The 23,045-nt window shown below is 46.8% G+C and overlaps 1 protein-coding gene across 1 annotated transcript in view; it reads left to right on the forward strand.

Annotated features, from left to right (window-relative positions):
* The first annotated feature begins 1,528 nt into the window (after window positions 1-1,528).
* The window catches only part of ADAD2 (adenosine deaminase domain containing 2), a 35,790-nt gene continuing 14,273 nt past the window's right edge, over window positions 1,529-23,045 (forward strand). The window contains exons 1-5 of the mRNA XM_056845740.1: window positions 1,529-1,587; window positions 3,671-3,784; window positions 4,695-4,759; window positions 12,116-12,298; window positions 19,460-19,591. Of these exons, the coding sequence (XP_056701718.1) occupies window positions 1,529-1,587; window positions 3,671-3,784; window positions 4,695-4,759; window positions 12,116-12,298; window positions 19,460-19,591 (553 nt within the window). The remainder of the gene's footprint in view (window positions 1,588-3,670; window positions 3,785-4,694; window positions 4,760-12,115; window positions 12,299-19,459; window positions 19,592-23,045) is intronic.

Here is a 23,045-nt window from a genome sequence, read left to right on the forward strand (position 1 = left end):
CCTTTCACCCTTGACCAGTATCAGTCCTGTTTCACTGTTGCCGTGGCCCCTAGCCAAGGGAGCCCAGGGAAATGTAGTCCTGTGAATCCGTTTTATGCCATCCTTTGCCCCCTTCTCTGCCCCTGACCTCCATAGGCCCGGCAACATCGTCCAGTGTTGCCCCTATTGGCGTCTCTTCCCTTCTGACCTGCTGGTGAGTAGAACTGTTTTGCACACACACAGAGGCCCCGGGAGGGTTCCCCGTCTACCTTTGGTGTGGCCCCCATTTTTTGTGGTGTGCCCGTCAGGCTCGGACGGTAGTGCTGACTGGCTGTGTTGGCTTACACCAGGGATCCCTAACATAGTGCCCACAGGAGCCATGACATCCTCCGACACCTTTCCTGATGCCCGCCAAGTGTTTTTAGAAAGTGGGTAGAGCCATGTGGGGCTTTTGCCCAGCAAGTCTTCGTATGGGATGCTGGAGATTTGATAGGTTGTTCAGATTTTTTTTAAGGTTGCTTTGGCAGCAGCTGCCACCACAGCACAAGGATCTTCACTGGGTGATGGAAGGTCAGATGCCGCAGCCATTTTGTGGCAGTGCCCACCGCCACGCTGTGTGTCAGAATTGCAAAGGTGCCCGCAGGGCAGGCTCAAAAGGGTTGGGGATTCCTGGTTCACACCCACTGACCATTTTAAAAGCTCTGCCTGTCCTACTGAACAATAGCAAATGGGACCACTGTGGGGACTGGGGCTGCCAGCTCCGGGTTGGGAAATATCCAGAGATTTTGGGGGGCAGAGCCTGAGGAGGGTGGGGTTTGGGAGTGGAGGGACTTCAATGCCTTCGATTCTAATTGCCAAAGTGGCCATTTTCTCCAGGCGAACTGATCTCTATCAGCTGGAGATCAGTCATAATAGCAGGAGATCTCCAGATAGTACCTGGAGGTTGGCAACCCTACACATTGCAGTCCAGTCCTGATCCAGACTGGGGTGTGTGGGGTAGGGTTGCCAGCTCCGGGTTGGGAAATACCTGGAGATTTTGGGGGTGGAGCCTGAGGAGGGTGGGGTTTGGGGAGGGGAGGGACTTCAATGCCATAGAGTCCAATTGCCCAAGCAGCCATTTTCTCCAGGGGAACTGATCTCGGACAGCTGGAGATAAGTTGTAATAGCAGGAGATCTCCAGCTAGTACCTGGAGGTTGGCAGCCCTAGTGGAGACCCTTTGGACACCCTTGCCCAGATGTGTGGGCATGGCTACAAGGTGTGAAGCACATGGTTTACCTTTCCACGTGGTTGAAGCCCTGACACTGGAAACGAGTTCAGGTTTCAGGCATGAGTCCAGCTTCATATCCTGCCCTATTTTCTCTCGGCCATTCTTCCAGCCGCCTGCTGAATTACTGAGCGTGTTGTGCCAGGCACTGGACAGAAAGGCTGTTGGGGCCATAGAGCCAATGGGGCGGAGAATGCATTTGCCAGGGCCAAGTGTAAGTCCTTCTGTCATTCACCAGGTGACTGACAGCGAGGTTGTCTTGTTTATTTTTCCTACAGGACTTGATGCCTGAGCTCACCCAGAACTGGCCTACCTTCACCAATCTGAGCAACTTCCAGTTCTGGTACTCCCCAGCAGTGGAAACAGAGGGCGAGGGGAAGGAAAAGAGGGTGTTGTTTGGGAATGGGGCTCTATTAACATCCTGCCAGTTCTTGCAAGCTAGGATTTTCCAAAACTTTTGCCTGGAGCATGGAATTTTCCCCATTGATTAAATCAGGAGTCTCAACCAACAAGACTCATGCACATTTCCCCAGGTCTTTTAAGCTTCTTCCTCCCTCTGCATTTTATGTTTGGTTTTAATTTTGCAAATGCAGCCTCCGGAACAGCTTCGGAACACTAGCCTTTGGAGAGTGAGAACCTTCACTCTTTCCTCTGCTGCTGTTTCTGTCTCGTCCAGCACAGTTTCCTTGGGATGATATCCAGGTCTAGAAAAAGCTACTCCTGAACCGCTTTTACTTCTCCTGGGGAAAACGTAGGGTACCTGAATATTCCTTCCAATAGGGTAAAAGCAGCTCAGGGCCAGCTTTTTCCAATAGGGTTGCCAGGTCCCCCCTGGCCAATGGCAGGGGATGGGGGGTAGGGTTGCCAGATCCAGGTTGGAAAACACCTGGAGATTTGGGAATGAAGGCTGGGGAGGACAGGGACCTCAGTGGGGTACAATGCCATACAGTCCACTCTCCAAAGCATCCAGTTTCTTCAGGGGAACAGATCTCTGTAGTCTGGAGATGAGCTGTAATTCCAAGGGATCCTCATGTCTCATCTGGAGACTGACATTCCTATTTTCCAGAAAGCAAGCAAGAGGAGAGGAATGGATTAAAGCGTCCCCCTGTTCTCCCTAACAAAAAGTCCAAAAAACTACATTTGCAAAAGGGAGAAAAAAGTTGTTTAAAATAAACACCCGGGGGGGGGGGGATCATGTGTAGCTGAGCCCCAGTTCAGCTCCCAAAACTACGGTTAGGCATTTCCTTGCAGGATAGCCCAGGCCTTTTATGCAGGGACGTTTCCCCGCGGTCACCCCCGCCGACTGCTTGGGGGCTTCCTTTTGATCATGCATGCCTTTCCCACCTGTCAGAGGTTGCCTCACACTCCCTGTGCATTTTGCCCGCATTTTGCAGATTCTGGCTACAGCAGCATCTGGAAAACATGGGCAAAACGCGCGAGGAGAGCAAGGCAGCCTCTGAGGGGCAGAAAAGGCATGCATCATCAAAAGGAAGCCCCCAAGCAGTCAGTGGGGGTGACCGCAGGGAAACGTCCCTGCATAAAAGGCCCCAATTAATTCTGACCCCTGTGCTTCCCCGGTGCTAAGTCAGGGCTCAGGAATGCGAAGGCACCTTCTGGGCACCAGAGACGCTTCTGGGATTCTCCTTTGTCCCTTGTGGTACATGTGGCAACAGGGAACATAAGAAAGGCTATGCTGGATCAGACAAAGGTCCATCAAGTCCAGCAGACTGTTCACACTGTGGCCAACCAGGTGCCTCTAGGAAGCCCCCAAACAACTGCAGCAGCACTGTCCCGCCTGTGTTCCACAGCACCTAATATAACAGGCATGCTTCTCTGATCCTGGAGATAATAGGTATGCATCATGACTAGTATCCATTTTGACTAGTAGCCATGGATAGCCCTCTCCTCCACGGACATGTCCACTCCCTTCTTAAAGCCTTCCAAGTTGGCAGCCATCCCCACATCCTGAGGCAGGGAGTTCCACAATTTAACTATGTGTTGTGTGAAGAAATACTTCCTTTTATCTGTTTTGAAGCTCTCACCCTCCAGCTTCAGCAGATGACCCTGTGTTTTAGTATTATGAGAAAGAGGGAGAAGAGCTTCTCCCTGTCCACTCTCTCCATACCATTCATAATTTTATAGACCTATCATATCTCCTCTTAACTGCCTTCTTTCCAAGCAAAACAGCTCTAAGTGCTTTAACCGCTCCTCATAGTTTCTCTAGTCCTGGGAATCCTGGGGCTTCCTTATTTGGCATGATGTCACTGTTCTATGGGCAGGGGGTGGGGAGGGATCTGTGGTCCACATGGTGTTGATAATACTTTGGCCTTTCCTGAAGATAGCAATGTGCCCTGGCCCACAATTTGGGGATCACTGTGAACCGTTGTATGACTGTCAAGGATGATGTTTGCTCTTTCCTCCCCAAGGGACAAAGAATGGAAGAAACACGGGACGTGCGGCGGCTGTGCTGAAAATCTGAACTCCCCCCCAAAATACTTCCGAGCCAGCCTCTCCCTGCACTCCAAATATAATATCGACAGGTGGGTCGTGAACATGGCGGACACAGCAGCAATTGCAACGGAGGTGGTAGCAAGCCCTGCCAGAACTAGGATGGTCAGCCCAAAAAGTGGGGGAACAGATAGGGTTGCCAGCTCCGGGTTAGGATTTACCTGGAGATTTTGGGGGTGGAGCCTGAGGAGGGCAGGGTTTGGAGAGGGGAGGGACTTCAATACCATAGAGTCCAATGGCCAACGCGGCCACTTTCGTCAGGGGAACTGATCTCTATTACCTGGAGATCAGTTGTAATAGAGGGGATCTCCAGCCACCACCTGGAGGTTGGCAACCCTAGGAACAGAGTCTGGATTACAATGCACAAAGGGTGAGAAGGGGAAACTCTTTGAATTTGGGAGGGTGCTAAAGTATGGGCAGGAAGCTTGATCTATTGTAAATTAGTGAACAACACAGTTGAAGGAGCCCACCTCTAGCGCCCCCCCTGGTGCCCCTTTGCCTATTAGTGCCCCCCTAAGTAATCCTACCAGCCCCCAGGGGGTGGTTCTGCTGCCCACTTTGGGAACCACTGAGTTATACCATGAAAATCCTTGTGTTGTGGCAGCTGCCGCCACCAAAGCAACCTTTTTTTAAAAAAAATCCACACTTAACAATCGAATCTTCAGTGGCCAATATCCCCACCCACTTTGCAAAAAACACTTGGTGGGTGCCAGGAAATGTGTCAGCGGGTGCCATGGTACCTATGGGCACAATGTTGGGGACCCCTGTTCTATATAGTGGTAAGCTTCTAAACAACGAATCCCTTGATCTGGGATTCAAAAATGATGTTCTTTTTCTTTTCACACATTCCTGATACAAACCCAGACACAGGGACTTAGTTCCAGGGCTGAATCTGGTCTTAAATTAAGCCCACTCCGGTAACCTTATTTCCTTTGTATTCAGGGTATTTCAAAGAGCTGCCATTGTCCCATCCTGCAACCGCAGTTACCAGGTACCCTTTCCCCCAAGTATTTATTTACTATATTTCTACAGGAAAGCCAGCGTGGTGTAGTGCTTAAGAGCAGCGGACTCTAGTCTGGAGAACCGGGTTCGATTCCCCACTCCTCCACGGGAAGCCTTCTAGGTGGCCTTGGGCTACTCACAGTTCTCTCAGAACTCTCTCAGCCCACGGGGAGGGAGGCAATGGCAAACCACACCCCCAAACATCTCTTGCCTTGAAAATCCTATGGGGTCGCTCCGAGTCAGCTGTACTTCTTTTCCTTGTTGCTCAAAGCCACTAACAATAAATAAGATCTCCCCCACCCATTCCCAATTTGTTTCCCTAGTAATTGGTGGGCCGGTTCTCATGTATGGTTGCCAGCTCGGGGTTGGGAAATACCTGGAGATTGGGGGGCGGGGGGGTCTTGGGAGGGGGATTTAGGGAGGGGACTCCCCCCCCCAGCCATTCTTTACAACCAGCCCTCCACTGTGTGTGCGTTCCAGGAATTAAGATCACAGGGAGAGGCCCTCCTGACTGTCCCACCTGTCAAAGAAGCTCATCTGGGGGATCCACGAGAGAGGGGGCCTTTTCAGTGGCAGCCCCGAGATTATGGAACAACCTCCCCAGGGAGCAGGGCCTGGCTTCCTAGCTGCCAATCTTCAGGAGGCAAATAACTAGCACAAGGCTCAAAGTATATGCAAATACAATTTATATAAACAGATATTACAAATTACAATAACTACTACTTTAGTGTAAAACTACCACCACGTGACTATGCAGACGACACAATATATATTAACAAAGGATTCCATTCTGCATTGTGTCGTCTGCATAGTCACGTGGTGGTAGTTTTACACTATAGTAGTAGTTATTGTAATTTGTAATATCCGTTTATATAAATTGTATTTGCATATATTTTGAGCCTTGTGCTATTTATTTGTATTAACTAACAGAATAGAATCCTTTGTTAGTATATATTGTGTCGTCTTCATAGTCACGTGGTGGTAGTTTTACACTATAGTAGTAGTTATTGTAATTTGTAATATCCGTTTATATAAATTGTATTTGCATATATTTTGAGCCTTGTGCTGTTTATTTGTATTAACTAACAGAATAGAATCCTTTGCTAGTATATATTGTGTTGTCTTCATAGTCACGTGGTGGTAGTTTTACACTATAGTAGTAGTTATTGTAATTTGTAATATCCGTTTATATAAATTGTATTTGCATATATTTTGAGCCTTGTGCTATTTATTTGTATTAACTAACATTATAGCATAGGTGTTTTCTTCCCTCAATCTTCAGGAGGCAGCTGAAGATGGTTTTGTTTAGGACTGCATTTGACTAGTTTAGTTTTTATTTATTGGCAAAATCCTAATTGAGATTTTAAAGTATGGTCTTTTAGGTGTTTTTTTTAAATAATTGTTTTATTTACATTGTACGCCTCCTTGAGTTCCTCAAGGTAGAAAGGCGGCAAATAAATGTTTTAAATCAACCAATCTATAAACATTAGGAGAAAGGGCAAGGCCTGGCACCCCTTCTAGCCAGTTTTCCAGACATCTTGGGCAACAGTAGTGCTAGACCTGGGTGTGTGTGTGTGTGAAAGAGAGAGGGGGGGGGATCCTTTTTCTCCGCTGCACAGGAGATGAATCTCCAAACGCTGAACTCTTTTTTTCTGTCTGCTCAGCTCAACACCTTCAGATCAGTTTTGCAGCCCATCTTGGGAGACCGATACAAACTGCAGTGCGTTACAGACACCCAGGTGGGTCCTAGATAGGGTTGCCACCTCCAAGTTGGGAAATTCCTGGAGATTTGGGGGAGGATCATGGGAAAGGTGAGGTTGGGGAGCAGAGGGACCTCAGTAAGGTATAACGCCATACAGTCCATCCTCCAAAGCAGCCATTTTCTCTAGGGCACTGGTTCCCAACCAGGGGTCCATGGACCCCCAGGGATCCGCGAGAACTAAATTAAGGTCCGCGAAACAAAGTTATAAACCCATAATAAATTAACATTTTCAATTAAAAGTTCTCTATTATAAAATATATATATTCAAATATTATTCTAAGTTTAATGTTTAACTAACAGTTATGATTAAAGTTTATTTTCAAATTCTCTGAATTTTTATTTTGAACCTTGGGGTCCCTGCACCAAACAAAAAAGTCCTAGTGGTCCCTGGTCAAAAAAAGGTTGGGAACCACTACTCTAGGGGAACAGATCTATGTCGTTTGGGGATCAGTTGTAATTCTGGGAGATCTCCAAGCCCCAGCTGGAGGTTGGCAACCCTACACCCTCCAGGCTCCTGTCTTGCAGTTCTGTCCTGACGTCGTCTTCTCTTTGCTGCAGGGACGCCAAATCCTGGTCCAAATAAAGGTGTCAATTTACAGCAACTTCTCCACAGGTTGTGTCTGGGAACCTTCTGACTACTCCCCGTACAAGCCCTGCGGGGCCCAGAGGCTGATTTTCTACTTCCCTGCAAACCATGCCAACCCACGGCATCCTTGTCCCTGATGCGAGTCCTGTTTGGGAGGGCAAGCAGGCTACCAGGAACTGAAATAAAACTGCTTCCAAATGATCTGGGGGATGTCTTCGTTTCAATTGTATTCCCTGCGTTGGCCCCGCTCTTAGTCAGAATAAGGTGGTCCTTTCCCAGTGGCAGACTGGGGAGACCCAGGTTCAAATTCCTTCCCCGCCATAGAACCGTCCTTGAGTCTTTCTCCACCTAATCTTCCTTGCAGGGTTGTTGTATAGATAAAATGGTGGACAGCTACATTCGAAACCCAGAGATATACTGTACTATTAGGGTTGCCAGGTCCCTCTTTGCCACCGGTGGGAGGTTTTTGGGGCAGAGCCTGAGGAGGGCGGGGTTTGGGGAGGGACTTCAACGCCATAGAGTCCAATTGCCAAAGCGGCCATTTACTCCAGGGGAACTGATCTCTGTTGGCTAAAGATCAGTTGTAATAGTGGGAGATCCCCAGCTAGTACCTGGAGGATTGGCAACCCTGTGTGTGTGTAAATTGCCTTCAAGTCGCAGCCGATTTATGGCGACCCCTTATGTGGGGTTTTAATGGCAAGAGACTAACAGAGGTGGTTTGCCAGTGCCTTCCTCTGCACAGCAACCCTGGTATTCCTTGGTGGTCTCCCATCCAAATACTAACCAGGGCTGACCCTGCTTAGCTTCTGAGATCTGACGAGATCAGGCTAACTACTATGTATTCCACACAGAACTTGTTAGGAATTACTTCTGAGCAAATGCACATTTGGACTGCACAAACTAGTGCATCAAACCTTAGACTATGAATTCGCAATAACCCTTATTTATTTTATTTAAAAACATTTTTATGTTGCCCTTCCACCCGATCAGGGTCCAAAAGGCAGTGAATATTTTTTAAAAAAGTAGAACATTTGAGAAATTAGATACAGTTAAAATTATAAAACAATTCAATTAAAAACACATACGTTTACAAAATTAAGGAATACGTAAAAGGGATAAAGGAGGAGGAGAAAAAAGCCAATTTCTTAACCCCTCCCCCCCTTTCTGGTTTTGCTACCGGGCCAGTGAGCCAACCCGAAATTATTGATTTGCATCTCCTTCCTTAAACATGCCCATGTCAATCTCTTTCTGGGTCTGGGACCCACAAGGGACTTACTCCGCTGGGGAGGGGGTTGCAATTGGAATTGGTGGTGTAGCGGCAAACCGGGGTCCGTGTTGTTTAACATTGTCTGGAGCCTCCAAAGCTCTGGCAGTTTATTCCAGTTTTCGATCGCCTACAGCGTTCACCATGACTTTCCCTGACATTTCACCGAGTACACTGGTTCCCAACCAGGGGTCCGTGGACCCCCAGGGGTCCGCGAGAACTAAGTTAAGGTCCGCGAAACAAAGTTATAAACCCATAATAAATCAATATTTTCAATTAAAAGTTCTCTATTATAAAAATATATATTCAAATATTATTCTAAGTTTAATGTTTAACTAACAGTTATGATTAAAGTTTATTTTCAAATTCTCAGAATTTTTATTTTGAACCTTGGGGTCCCTGCACAGTTTATTTTCAAATTCTCAGAATTTTTATTTTGCACCTTGGGGTCCCTGCACCGAACAAAAAAGTCCTAGTGGTCCCTGGTCAAAAAAAGGTTGGGAACCACTGACCTGGTAGCATACACACAGAGCTAGCTAGCTTGTATCCAGGCAGACTTCTCCCCCTGCTGTCTTAATACATTCCAGTACATCCTACAGAAAGGAAAAAGAGGTTATGACACACTATTAAATCAGAGTGCTTCAGTGGATCTTCCATATTCAGGGGAAATCTATCTTGCAGTCTCAGTGGGGAGGGGCGCATGCGCAGAGGGCAGAGGACACGGCTTCAACCACGGGCTGGGTAGGGGCGGGGGGAGAAAAGCCCGTGTTTCCACTCCTTCTCTGATTGGTCGCCATCCCCATCCCCTTCACCCTATTGGCTGGCAGGGGGTTTAAGGCGATCCGGCGCAGGTGGGGCCGGAGCGCTCCTCTCCCTAACCTCGTGGGAGGATGGCGGAGGCGGCAGTTGGAAACTGGGGTGGGGGCGGGTTTCTCAGATAGGCCTGCCCCCCCTTTATCCCCCCCTTTATCCCCCCTCCACGCAGAAACCCTGGCTATATTTTGCCCCCCCCTCCCCCACTAGCCTTAGGCACCCTAAAGACCCTTCCCCAACTAAGCCTCACTGGAAGCTGGGGGAGGGGAGGCTCTTATTTGCGGGAAGGGGTCGTGGAAGTCTCTGGGGATCTTTTGTGAGGGGGGGTTTCCTAAAAGTGGGGAGGGGGGATTTAATAGGGTGTTTTGTGGGATGTTTTTTTTTATTTAGGGAGGGATATTGAGGTTGGCAAAGGGGCCAATTTTTTTTTGGGGTGTAAAATGTCGAGGGGGTTTGCTGTGAGGTTGGGGGGATCTTGGGGAAGGGGGAGTTCTGCTGGGGGGTGCCCTTTTGGGGGAGGTTAAGTGGCGTTTGGGATGATTGAAGATAGTTGGGTAGGTCTCCTTTAGGGAGGAGTAAAAATATGGGGAAGGTTTAATGGGCCGGGCTGAGGGGGCTTGGGTGAAAGAGGGGATTCTGTAGGGCACTGGTTCCCAACCAGGGGCCTGCGAGAACTAAATTAAGGTCCGCAAAAACAAAGTTATAAACCCATAATAAATTAATATTTTCAATTAAAAGTTCTCTATTATAAAATATATATATTCAAATATTATTCTAAGTTTAATGTTTAACTAACAGTTATGATTAAAGTTTATTTTCAAATTCTCGGAATTTTTATTTTGAACCGTGGGGTCCCTGCACCGAACAAAAAAGTTCTAGTGGTCCCTGGTCAAAAAAAGGTTGGGAACCACTGCTGTAGGGGCTTGGGGGTGAAATTCTGTGGGGAATTTGAGGGACTTTGGGGTGTATCTGTGAGGAGAAGTCAGATTGGGCCCACATTGTGTGTATGTGTCCATTTACACCCGATGGGTGGTAAAGAAAAAAATCCCTTTAACCACTAGGCTACCCCTGGGGGAAGCTTTCTGGGTTTCCTGTGTTGGGGGTTATTACCTTTGGGGCATTTTTAGGGGTTTGGGGGGGGAGGATAAATTTTTAAAGGAGGAATTGTGAAGCTTGGGAAAGGGACTTTTTGAGGAGAGGAGATAACAAATGTCCTTGGAGCAGCTTTGCAAAAACTTGGAAAAGAATTTTAAAAAGTGGTTAACAACCAATTTCACAAATACAGAAAAAGCAGGAAACAAAAAAGAGAGAGTTGATCCTAGTTATTTCAAATAGTATTCCAAGCTTTACCAATGTAGTTTTCTTGAGGTTCTACTTAGATTTTTAATTTTTTAAATTTGTGTTAGGCTAACAGAAAACAATAGAAATGTTTAGAAAATTAAGTTTTGGCTTGTTTTTAAATTTTATTTTAACCAAAGAGATTATTGTGTTTGCGCTTGGGTCACATTGTACTGTACTGGATCAGTAGTGGCGGCATTGTATTGTCTATGGGTGCCTTATTTATTTATAGTAGCAAAGAGCAAGAGTCCAGTAGCACCTTAAAGACTAACAACATTTCTGACAGGGTAGGAGCTTTCATGATTCACAGCTCACTTATTTAGATACTGCTAGAATGTCACAAAGCTCCTAACCTGCCAGAAATTTTGCTAGTCTTTAAGGGGCTACTGGACTCCTGCTCTTTTCTACTTCTAGTGACAGACTAACACGGTGACCCATCGTTATTTATGTCGTTTATCATCTTATTTTATCATTGAGACTCAAGGCGTATTACACAGTGTACCGTAAGTCAATGTGATCAATAGGATGTTAGACATCCAATAAACAATGTAATTGGGATTCCAAACCACGCCATACAGCAGAGGGTCCCTATTGTGGTCCCATGGGTACCATGGCACCCACCTACACCTTTCCTGGCACCTGCCAAGTGTTTTATGAAAGTGAATGGGGCCAGATGTTGCTTTTCACAGCAAGGCTGGACTTTGGAGATTTTGTTGGCTGTGTGGATTTTTAAAAACATTGCTTTGGCGGCAGCTGCCACCACACCATAGGGACCTTCGTTGTGTGGCTGAATGTAAGCCATGGCAGCCATTTTGTGTCTGGCTCCACCTCCTGTGGCAGCCATTTTGTGGCTGCGCCCACCACACAGTGTCAGAAATTCAAAGGTGCCCACACTATCAAAAAAGTTGGGGATCCTTGCCATACAGGATATGATCCTCAATCCCCAATACATCCTCAAAAATGAAGCTAGGGGCTCTACAAGCCTAAAGGAACTCTCAGGTTTAACACACCCTAAAATAATAGGAACAATGCATGGAACTTTAAGAAGAATGCTCACTGAGCTCTCAGTCACTATTTGAAGGGAACTTGGCAACCTCAATAATAAAGTATAGGGGGTGGATTCTTTCTTTTTAAATTTAATTCTGGTATTGTTTGTTAGCCAAGGTGAGAATGAGGGCTGCTTGCCTGTGAAGCCCTGCCGCAGTTGTTTTTTACGGGTGGGGAAGAGTAGCAGATATAGCAAAGCTTCTCTGACTGACCACTTGATAACTGTCAGCATCTCCAAACACTATCATGAACAACTAGCAAATAGCACTTCCAACAAACTTTTAATTATAAGTTTCAAACCTGTTGATGACTAAAGTACTTGTCCAATATTTGGTCAGTTGACCCAAACTATTTTTTTGACTCGTCAAATGCCTGGCCTTAGAGGAAAGTGTAATGTTTTTTTGAGGGAGAATCGCACAACTCGCAGCCATGAAGTTCCAAAAATCAATAAATGTATTGGTTTATTTTCTGTAATATTTTTTTGAAATGTCTGGTTTTGACCCTTCTCCCACAAATAGCAAGTTGTAATCTCTTCCCATCTGCCTCTCCAGAAAAAATGTCAGGCAAGGAAGAGAAATCTAAAGAGGTCCAGCGGCAGCCCAAGTTGGCAGCATCCCTCCAGCAGGGCGACACCCAGTCTCATTGGAAGGAAAAGCCACAGTTCTCCGTCGCCTCAGATGAGTCTCTTTCTTACCCAGAATGTTCCGGCCCTGTAGACGTCACACAGAGAAAGGGTATGTAGGGGCAAGGTTCAGTTCCCTGGCGAGGCATCATATGAATTCTCTCAATAAAATAAATTGCGTAGGGGCTGGTCAGGAAAGGAGTAAGTTAAAGGGTTCAGTGCTGGTGGCAATGGAGTACGCTTGTATCCTGTGGCTGTGTGTACTGGTGGAGGGCAGAACAGTGGGCTAAAAACAGGATGATTAATTTTTCATGGCACATTTTAAAGTACGGAGTACTTTACCTCTCAGGAGACAGGCAGCCTGGGAGATGGCTGCTTCGTTAAAATCAATAATGGTGTTTAGTAGGGCTGTATTTGAGGCTTTATCCGTTTCATTCTATCTCTGCTTCATCTCTGTGCCTCTCAGTTGACCTCTTCATTCTGGTGTCCTGCCTGTTTGCTCTCCAGCCTCTCTTCTGCTAATGGAGGAGCGGGGAACAATGTTGGAAGCCACTTCGGGTCCCAGTTGGGGAGAAAATGAGGTATCAGTGTTGAAATAAATGAGTGCACAGCTACTCTAGGAATAGGGTGTACAGTTCTGCTCACTGCATTTCAATAAGGTTATTGCAGAGCTGGAGCAAGTACAAAAGGCAAATGAAACCATTAAGGGGTTGGAGCACCTTTCCTATGAGGAAAGGCTGGAGAGTCTGGGACTTCTTAGTGTAGAAAAAGGACAGGTAAGGCAAGGCATGATAGAGAGGTTTTAAATATCATTCATGAGGTGGAGCAACTGGATAGAGATTTTTCTCCCTCTACCATATTCGTGGAACTTGGGGGCCCTCAGTGAAGTTGATGGGCAGTAGATTCAGGGTGGACAAAAGGATGTACTTATTTAAATTGTGGGATTAACTGTCAGTGGACTTGGTGGTGGACGTGATTGTAGATGCTTTTAAAAGGGGGTCAGACAGATTCCCGGCTGCTAGCCAGGGGTGACTAAAGGCAACACCCACGTTCAGAGGCAGGAAATCTCTGAATCCCATGGCTAGGAGACAACATCAGGGGAAGGCCTCGATGCCCTGCTTTTTGGCTTTCCAGGGCAACTGGTTGGCCAGTGTGTGAGACAGGATGCTAGAGTGGATGGACCACTGGTTTGGTCCAGCAGGACATGTTCTTATCAGGGGAAGACCTTGGCCTGTATTCCATGTTGTTGGACCTCCAGAGGAACTGGTTGGCCACTGTGAGACAGGATGCTGGACCAGATGAACCCTCACTGGTCTGATCCAGCAGGGCTGTTCTGACTTTCTTACGAAGGCCTCGGCCTCTGGTTGGACCTCCAGAAGAAGTGGTTGGCCACTGTGTGAGGCAGGATGCTGGACTAGACGGACCACTGGTCTGATCCAGCAGGGCTGTTCTTATGAAGGCCTCGGCCTCTAGCCCCGTGGTTGGACCTCCAGAGGAACTGGTTGGCCACTGTGAAACAGGATGCTGGACTAGGTGGACCACTGGTCTGACCCAGCAGGGCTCTTCTTACGTTCTTAGTTTTAAACTTATATGTGGCTGGCGCTTCTACCTTTTGCAGCTTGAATGGTGCCAAATGATCTGATGTCATAGCAGCGTAGCCAGTAGAGTTTTGCATGTTAACTTGTGTATCCATAACTGATATGTGATCTGCACCCACAGGTTAGGTTAGCTGGGCCACTTGGTGAGTTTTGGTGGTTTTGGTTAGCTGGGCCGCTTGGTGAGTTTTGAGGGCTGTGTGGGACTTCGTGGGTGGAAGACACTAGCGGTGAGGGAGGTTCATTTTCCTTGTGCCGCCCTGTAGGGCTGTAGTTAGTAGATCTTGTTTAAATGTTTAGTGTATCCTTAAGAATAGGTGTATGTTAGTTGACAGTTGCAACAGAATGCCACATGACACTGTTTTTTCCTTGTCATTGGGAAGTTCCTTTTCCCTCTCTGTTATTGCTTGCCCCAAGGCCAGTTTTTCTGCATCTCCTCAAGAGGTATCCACGTTTTTAACACTGAAAAAAGGCTATAGTCTGCTCACTCTGAGGTCGGAGGACATCTTCAGCAGTGGGTGGTTTCCTTCTCATGCTCAGGGAGGCAGGATTCTAAACTTCTAAGCTTCCTCTTCCTGTGGACCGCCCTCTTTTTTTCAGTTTTTCCTCCTGCCTCAGAGGGAGAAAGCAGTATAGAGCCTTAGCTCTTCATTACTAAATTAGGGTTATTCCTTTAAACCAGGGGTTCCCAAACTTTTTGGGCCACCGCCCCCTTGGTTCCACAAACTCAGCCCCAGCGCCCCCCTACCCTATTTAACAACACAGGTGAAGGGGCCCACCTCTAGTATTCCCCTGCTGCCCCCTTGCCTCTTACTGCCCCCTGAGGTAATCCCACCGCCCCCAGGGGGTGGTACTGCCCACTTTGGGAACCACTGCTTTCAACTATTTATCTACCTATCTAACCCTACCTACTACCCATATCCAGTTCCCTATTCTGTTCTATTCTGTTCTCCTTCAGTCTTCATTCTGTCTCAGTTCCGCCCCCCTTCTAATCTGGAGAAAATGGCAATCTGGGACGAACGCGAAGGAGAAGGGCTCATGTCTGTAGATGAGCAATTAGTGGCCGGACTCCTCTCCCCACAGCGGTGCAATTCATCACCCTCTGAGAATCGCGGACGCGAAAGCCCAGAGGAGGAGAGTCAGAGGCTATGCCCCATTCGACCCCCAGGTGTTCCGAGGGAGCACAAAAAGAAAATGGCCACAACTGCCAGAGCAAAAGGGCGGGAAAAAGACACTAAAGAAACAGACACTATTATGCCCCGTTCGACCCCTAGGGGTTCCAAGGGAGCACAAACCACCCAACCGGCTGTTTCGACTGGGAATTCAGCAGCGACTGGTAATGTAGAACTTTCCCAGACCTTAGGTGGGCAGCCTAATCGCAGCGTGCTTGGCTTAATGAGATTAGCTCTGAGGGAAGAGCTTGCGCACCTATGCGACCTGGCCTTGAGAAATCCTGTGGGTTCCAGGGCTTACTCTCCATTGCCACAATGGCCCCAGTACAAACAGGGGAAGCTATTCAGGGGCAGAGTGGTAATACTAGCCATGCCTGGCCCACCAAGGTGGCTAGGAAGGCTGCGCCTCAGAACTCATGCCCCAGAAATAGAACTAGCTATCCTCCTTCACAAGACCCCTCGGATGAGGAGAGCAAAGGAGAAGGAGAGTTTTCCTCAGGAGAGGATGAAGGGGAGGTGGAATCACAGTACCAAGAGCAACAGTCCCACCTCTTTGCAGGCGAGGACTATCAGAGTACACTCTCTAAAGTCCTTGCAGCTCGTGATTTACACGCAGGTGAGGACACAGACGTCAAAAATAAATCCAAGTTCAGGGGGAATAAGGAATTTTTCTCTAGACTAAAAACTCAATCTAAATCCATCCCTTTCCCTGAATACTTTGAGGACCTAATAAGGGCAGATTGGGACACGCCTATGTCCAATAGGCAGTTCCCCATTACCACTATATTCCCTAGAACCACATGCTGTGGACATTCTTCAGGTCCCACTGGTGGATGCTCCCCTTGCAGCCCTCCAAAGCTTGGGTCTACTTCAGAAGAGGGGGCAGGCAACACCAGAGATCCCCTGTACAGGAAGGCGGACTTTGCCACCAAAAAAAAAAAGGCTCACGAGGCATCTGGCCTCTTGGTCCAAGCCTCTGTAGCCCTGTTTGCCAGGGCATGCATCATATGGACCAGGAAGTTAATAGACCTGATTCTACAAGAAAATAGAAGGGTATCAGAAGGTCTAAACAGAGTTCTAAAGGCAGTTAACTTTATGGCAGATGCCACTCTGGACTCTATGACTTTCTCAGCGAGAGCCCTAGCAGCTTCCTCTGTATCCAGGAGAGCACTTTGGCTTAGGGCATGGCCTGCAGATTACTCATCAAAATCATTCCTGCTGTCCTACCTCTTCGATGGAAGTTGCCTCTTTGGCGAAAAACTAGACAGTATCCTCATAGAAACTGACTTTTTAAAAGGCAATGCCAAAACACATTAGGAAGGAGGGGAAAAGTTCAGCTGCAACCTCCTTTCGTCCCTTTCACTCCCTGGCATGACCAGGAGCAGACAATAGGGCAGAAGGGCATCCTTCTGTAGGGGATACAGGTTCAACAAAACTTTCCAGTTTCAACACCAGGGGGCAGATAAATCGGGAAAATTCTCCAATAAAGGGAAGCAATGTCTGCCTTCTGATTCAAGTGGGGAGAAGACTTCTACATTTTGCCAACATCTGGAACCTAGCCCAGACGGACACCTGGGTCTGACAAATCATACACAAAGATTACCTGATATAATTCAGGCACCCCCACCTGACTGGTTTACCCCATCTCCAGTCTCACCAAACCGAGACAAAAGTCTCAGGAACCAAGAAGCAATCCGCCATCTACTGGAAATAAGAGCCATAGAACCAGTACCGCCTTTAGAGCGGCACGCCTAAGTGTGTTCCATCTTCTTTACCATGCCAAAGTGAAAAGGGGACTGGCGCACAATATTGGACTTGAAGTATGTAAACAAGTTCGTGAAGCAAAAACATTTGCAGGATGGAGACTCTTCAATCCATCATCGAGGCTCTGTGACCCCAGTCATTCCTAACATCCATAGATCTAACGGAGTCCTACCTATACATCCCAATCAACCCATTACATCGCAAGTACCTTCAGTTCGCCCATGGTCAACATCACTACTAATTCAGGGCACTCCTTTTCGGACTCTCATCAGACCCGAGGGTTTTCACGAAGGTACTCATCACTGAGGGAACAAGGGATTCACATCTTTCCCTACTTGGACGACATCCTAGTAAGTGCCCACTCTAAACAAGAGGCAATTCAATACACCTCCTGGAACAACTTGGCTTCCTCGTAAACTGAGCCAAAAGCAACCTGCTCCCATTGCAGACGGTCCTGTATCTAGGAGTGTTTATAGACACCATGCAACAAGCTATACTTACCTCAAGGCAAGATACTCACCATATCCAAATTGGCAAAGCAAATCAGCAAGTCCAGCTCGGCGGGACTAACATCCCTAGCGCATCTACAGGGTCTGATGGTATCCTGCATAGGGACTGTTCCCTGGGCCTGACTACATGCAAGACCACTTCAGTGGTTCCTGAAGGCACATCAAGACAAATTCTGCAAAAGAGAAATCCATGACTCACCCTGACCAACCATGTCAGAGACAGTCTCTTGTAGTGGACAAGAACAACTAACCTGTCAAAGGGTCAGACTTACCTACAGACATCCACTACACAGATATACACTGATGCCAGCTCAGAAGGCTGGGGAGCGACTATCCAACAACACATCGCTCAAGGCCAATGGTCGCTGAAGTAGGATAAGCTTCGCATAAACAACTTAGAGCTGCATGCCATCAAGAAAACCCCTCTGGCATTCCAACCACTGATCCAAAGACATCATGTATTGGTCAGAACAGACAACATTTCGGCAAAGGTACATTATAAACAAACAGGGAGGGTCTTGCTCCTTGTCTCTCCATGCCGAAGTCATCCTAAACTGGGTGAAAAGACATCTGATATAGCTACGGGTGGAACACGTCAAGGGCACGCTGAACACACAGGCCGACTAGCTCAGCCGACCACACATGGACGAAGAGGAATGGGCCATAAGCAAAGAGGTATTCCAGCAAATAACAAAAAGGTTCGGACAACCACCTATTTGCACCTCCAACAAACCATCAGACTCAGAAATTCTGCTTGAGATTAGTCCATCCAAGAGCGGAAATGACAGTCACTCTGCTGTCCTCATGGCCAAAAAAACCCTCAAAAAACCTCCTTTATGCCTTCCCTCCTCTCCCAATAATACCCAAGGCACTATGGAAAATAAGAATGGAGAAAGCCAGTGTCATCTTCGTAGCCCCACGGAGGCCGTGGTTCCCAACCCTGAGAGAATTGTCCATCCAAGATCCATGACGGTTACCAGTAACTCAGGATCTTCTGCACCTGGGTCCCCCCTTTCACCCCGGATCCGGGGTGGCTTCATCTGACCGCTTGGGCCTTTAGAGGCAGCCGTTGCTAGACCTTGGATATTCCCAGAACGTGGTGACCACCATACAGAAGGCTAGACGACCGTCTACCAGATAAATCTATAACTTCACCTGGAAGGTATTTGTCTGGTGGTATAAACAAAAGCAATTGGAACCACTTAAAATATCCATGAGAAACCTACTGGAATTTTTACAAGATGGCCTACGACAAAAGTTGAAATTGTCTACATTATGTCGCCAGGTAGCTGCCATAGCGACAGTAGCACCTCAATTGGATGGGTATCCTATTACTAGACATCCTCATGTGACCTCATTTCTGAAGGGAGTAACTGCCATCTCTCCTCTAGTGGTGTATGGATTTCCCACCTGGCGACTCCATATGGTACTGAACGCCCTGACTAAACCTCCCTTCAAACCATTGAGAGAGGTGTCACTGAATCACCTTCAGATGAAGGTATTATTCCTTATGGCGGTTACCTCAGCCAGAAGGATATCAGAACTTGAGACACTCTCAGCTATAAAAGGCCTCTGTGTTTTCCACAGCAATAAGGTTGTGCTTCTACTTGATCCAACCTTTATCCCCAAGGTTAATATGAGGTTCCACGTGTCCATGAACCTATGGAAGATCCAGACTCTTTCCCTTACCTTACAGTTGTTATCAAGTTTAAAATTATGTTCAGTTGTTACTGACAATAGCTACCTTACCTGAAGACATATATATACATATTGTTATCTGTGTTTTTTATACCTCATTTATTTCTTCCTGTCTAAGTTAGTTTTGGAAGTCCTAGAAACATAGAGGGCGGTCCTAGCTCGGGACAGGAAGAGGAAGTTTAAAATCCTGCCTCCCTGAGCACGAGATGGAAACCACCCGCTGCTGAAGATGTCCTCCTTCCTCAGAGTAGAAGGAACCCTCATAGGTAAGCCAAGGTTCCGTTTTCATCGGATCTTTCTTAGAAGCTTCATTTGTATCTTATTAAGTCCGAATTATCTTACTGTTTCTAATCCAGCCTATACATCACAGGTGCTGTAAATTTGTTTGGACACTGGGATTTTTTTAAACACATGTTGAATAAAGTTTCATTTATGAGGAACAGCCGTGTTGACTGTCTTGCAAACAAGGTTATACTTCGGGGACAAGCATAGTCCTTTCCTTGTGCCCCCCCAATGCTCCCATTTTGTTCTGCAGATGCATCGCTCTCTCACCCCCTTTCCTCCAAGATGCTTCCTGTGGCCACTCCTTTCAAGAAGCTGCTCCTGGATGGATGGGATCAGCCGATGGGCAACAATTGTAATAAGCAAGTGGAGGACCAAGATCAAGGTGAGTCATGAGAACTGCAAATCCCGCTCACTTTGTTTTTACCTGGTGGATCTTGCTGGTTTCCCATGGAGCTGGAAATACAAACCGGAACTCTGAATTCTGCATACAGTTTTATTCTAATCCATGTGACTAAGCCCACCTCCTGGTTCCTTATCAGAGCCAGAACAATACCTTGTCTGTTAGTGTGTCTCTCACCAGAAAGGAGCCAGTATAAGGCACTACTCTTCGTTCCAGGTGTATGTGATTACTCACTGCTGAGAGGAAAGCACTCTGCACATGTTCATAGATGGCTTTATACATTCCAAGGCCCAGTGCTGGCGCCGCCTCCCAGAACTCATCAATGAGACAGCATTCCCATTTCCCGCCAGAACAGCGTTCATGGGTACATAGGGAGTTTAAGCTGATATTTTAAAATTCGGCTGTGCTGCATGCGATCATGGTCCATTTAGGTGAGCATCCTGTTTCACACTGTGGCCAGCCAGCTGACTCGAAGGTCAATGCTGCCTGCTGTGGTTGTTCTCTACTGGTACTCAGATGTTACTGCTGCTTAATGTGGAGGTTCTGTTTAGTCATCACGGCTGAACAGCTGTTGCAGGACCTATCCTGGATGAATTTGTGTGCGGCAATGGTATGAAAAGGCAAATTCTATACGCAGGATTTTTAAGAAAGAGGGTTGACAAGAAGATGGTCAGTATCATGAGATGTGGGCTGTGCCACGTGTTCCAGAGCCCTTGGTCCTCTCCATGTCTTGTTGACAGATGTGTTCTGGGAGTTCCATTCTGGGAACTTAATTCTGATTTGGATTAGGACAGTAGTGTGTAGGAACAGGGGGCTTAAGCAATCCCTGGGAGCTGTTATGTGGTCTGCTGGGGAAACTTACATTTAGTCCGTCAGTACACATTAAGAAACAAAGCAGGAAATCACTGCTCTTGGGGGGTGTTTCTGTTGGCAGAATGGTAGTTACCCAGAGAAGCACCAGACTCACTGGTTTCCCTTCCAACTCTATGGTTCTGTGATTCTATGACCTTAGGCAGATTATGAGAGGGAGGGCGTCTTGGCCCTCTTCTGGGCACGGAGTAGGGGTCACTGGGGGTGTGGGGGGGAGGTAGTTGTGAATTTCCTGAAGGGGATTGGACTAGATGACCCTGGTGATCTCTTCCAATTCTATGATTCTAAAGATGAAGTTACCGGTAAATGTTTATTAGGGAACTACATTTTAGATAGGAAAGCTAAGAGGCAGTGATAGGCTCTGGCTGTCTTGCTGACTAAAGGAGAAGGAGATGAAGGAGACTTCCGAGATGAAGGAGGAAAATAGACCTGAGAATATCAGTTTAAGGACAGAAAAGTGGTGACGAAAAGATGGAAAAGTCTCTAACCTCACATTCCTATCTAGCTGACCACTTGTCTGCCCCCTGCTGGGTCTACGCCTCATTTCTTTGCATGCTGGACATTGCTAATTTCAACAGTTTCAGTATGGGGCAACAAGACAGAGGGGAAAGCTGAACCTGCCACATTCTGTGGTCCCAGTCTGAATTCTGAGCAGACTGCTAGAGCATGTGTAGGCAAGCAGACATGTGGGAGATATGCATTCGCCTCACTGCTCTTAATACTAGTGTAGTGTTGTTGTTGTTTTTAATCTTCCAGGTTTGCCAGCAGCTGTCAACATTCTTTCTGTAACATCTTTGCCTGCAGGTAAGAATAAAGCTTTGACATTTGCCTCTTAAATTCACAACTCAGGGCCTAGCAACATATTATGCAAACTTTGCGCTGTGTCTGGGTTCACCCAAGGACCTTCTGCCTAATGTCCACGACAAGTTCCCTGCCAGGAACCCAGTTCCTAGTGAGAGGATCCTGATTTAGATTGGGATTGTAGAAGGCCCCTTCCCCCACACCGTATTCCTGACCTGAAACTGCAGCACACATCAGTCAGACTGTCCTTGTGGTGTACCTGGATGTGACATGAGGCATTGTAATGTGTTGTTTGCTCTTCAATGGCTAATTTTACAGAACCTTAATGGGAAAAGATCCTAGCGTAAGGATAGTGGGGATTCTAGAGCCGCTGTGATGTTTTGGCTCTAGTTCTGGTTACCAAGACTGGAAAACAGACTTCTTTTATGGGCTATTATGTGACCATGTATGCGCTCCTCTAAGATATTTTGTACTGTGTTTCAAGCCCATCTGGCTGAAGACAGGAGTGGCTGAAAAAATGTGTGTGTGCAGTGGTTTCAAGAAATTCCTCTGCTGCTCCCATTTCTGTTCATTTTAACTACCTTCAGCTTTGGTGATGATGAGTGAATGTCATTTGGGAGAACGTCCCTTTTATGAGGTTCAAAGGCGGCATCACATTTCTCCTCTTTTAATTGAGTGGCCTGGATTATATCTGTGTCTGAGGCAATACCCTTTTTCATGGAGTGACAGGGATCCTAAAGGCTCATGGTGGTTGCAAAATTTATTTCAGTCCTCATGAACACATGAAGCTGCCTTCTACTGAATCAGACCCTTGGTCCATCAAAGTCAGTATTGTCTGTTGGTTCTTGTAGGTTATCCGGGCTGTGTAACCTTGGTCTTGGTATTTTCTTTCCTGACGTTTCACCAGCAGCTGTGGCAGGCATCTTCAGAGGAGTAACACTGAAGGACAGTGTCTCTCAGTGTCAAGTGTGTAGGAAGAGTAATATATAGTCAGAAGGGGGTTGGGTTTGAGCTGAGTCATTGTCCTGCAAAGTATTAAAGGTAATGTGCAAATCATTGTCCTGTAAGAATCAAGATAATGTGCTAATGAGGGTGTGGTATGTTAATGTGGAACCATTGTATCCTGAAGTGATCTGTTAACATGTGGAATCCAAGGCTAATCCGTATGGCTATGGTGGACTGTAGTCTTTGTTAGTCTGGAGGTTTTCAGGACAGGAAGCCAAGCCTTATTCATTCTTAAACTCTCTTCTTTTCTGTTAAAGTTGTGTTGATGTTTATGAATTTCAATGGCTTCTCTGTGCAATCTGACAAAATAGTTAGTAGACTTGTCCAGTATTTCAGTGTCTTGGAATAAGACCCTGTGTCCTGTTTGTGTCAGTCCATGTTCAGCCACTGCTGATTTCTCAGGTTGGCCAAGTCTGCAGTATCTTTCATGTTCTTTTATCCTTGTTTGTATGCTGCGTTGTGTGGTCCTGATGTAAACTTGTCCACAACTGCAAGGTATACGATATACTCCTGCAGAGATGAGGGGGTCTCTTTTGTCTTTTGCTGATCTGTTGTATTTTCTTGGTGGGTTTAAACACTGTTTGTAGGTTATGTTTTTTCAAAACTTTTTCCATCCTATCAGTGACTCCTTTAATATTCAGTACTGTCTATTCAGACTGGCAGCGGCTCTCCAGGGTCACAGGCAGAGAAAGGTCTTTCACATCACCTATTTGCCTAGTCCCTTTAACTGGAGATGCTGGAGATTGAATCTGGGACTTTC

The sequence above is a fragment of the Euleptes europaea genome, chromosome 3 (genome assembly GCF_029931775.1).
Source record: "Euleptes europaea isolate rEulEur1 chromosome 3, rEulEur1.hap1, whole genome shotgun sequence".
NCBI lineage: Eukaryota > Metazoa > Chordata > Lepidosauria > Squamata > Sphaerodactylidae > Euleptes > Euleptes europaea.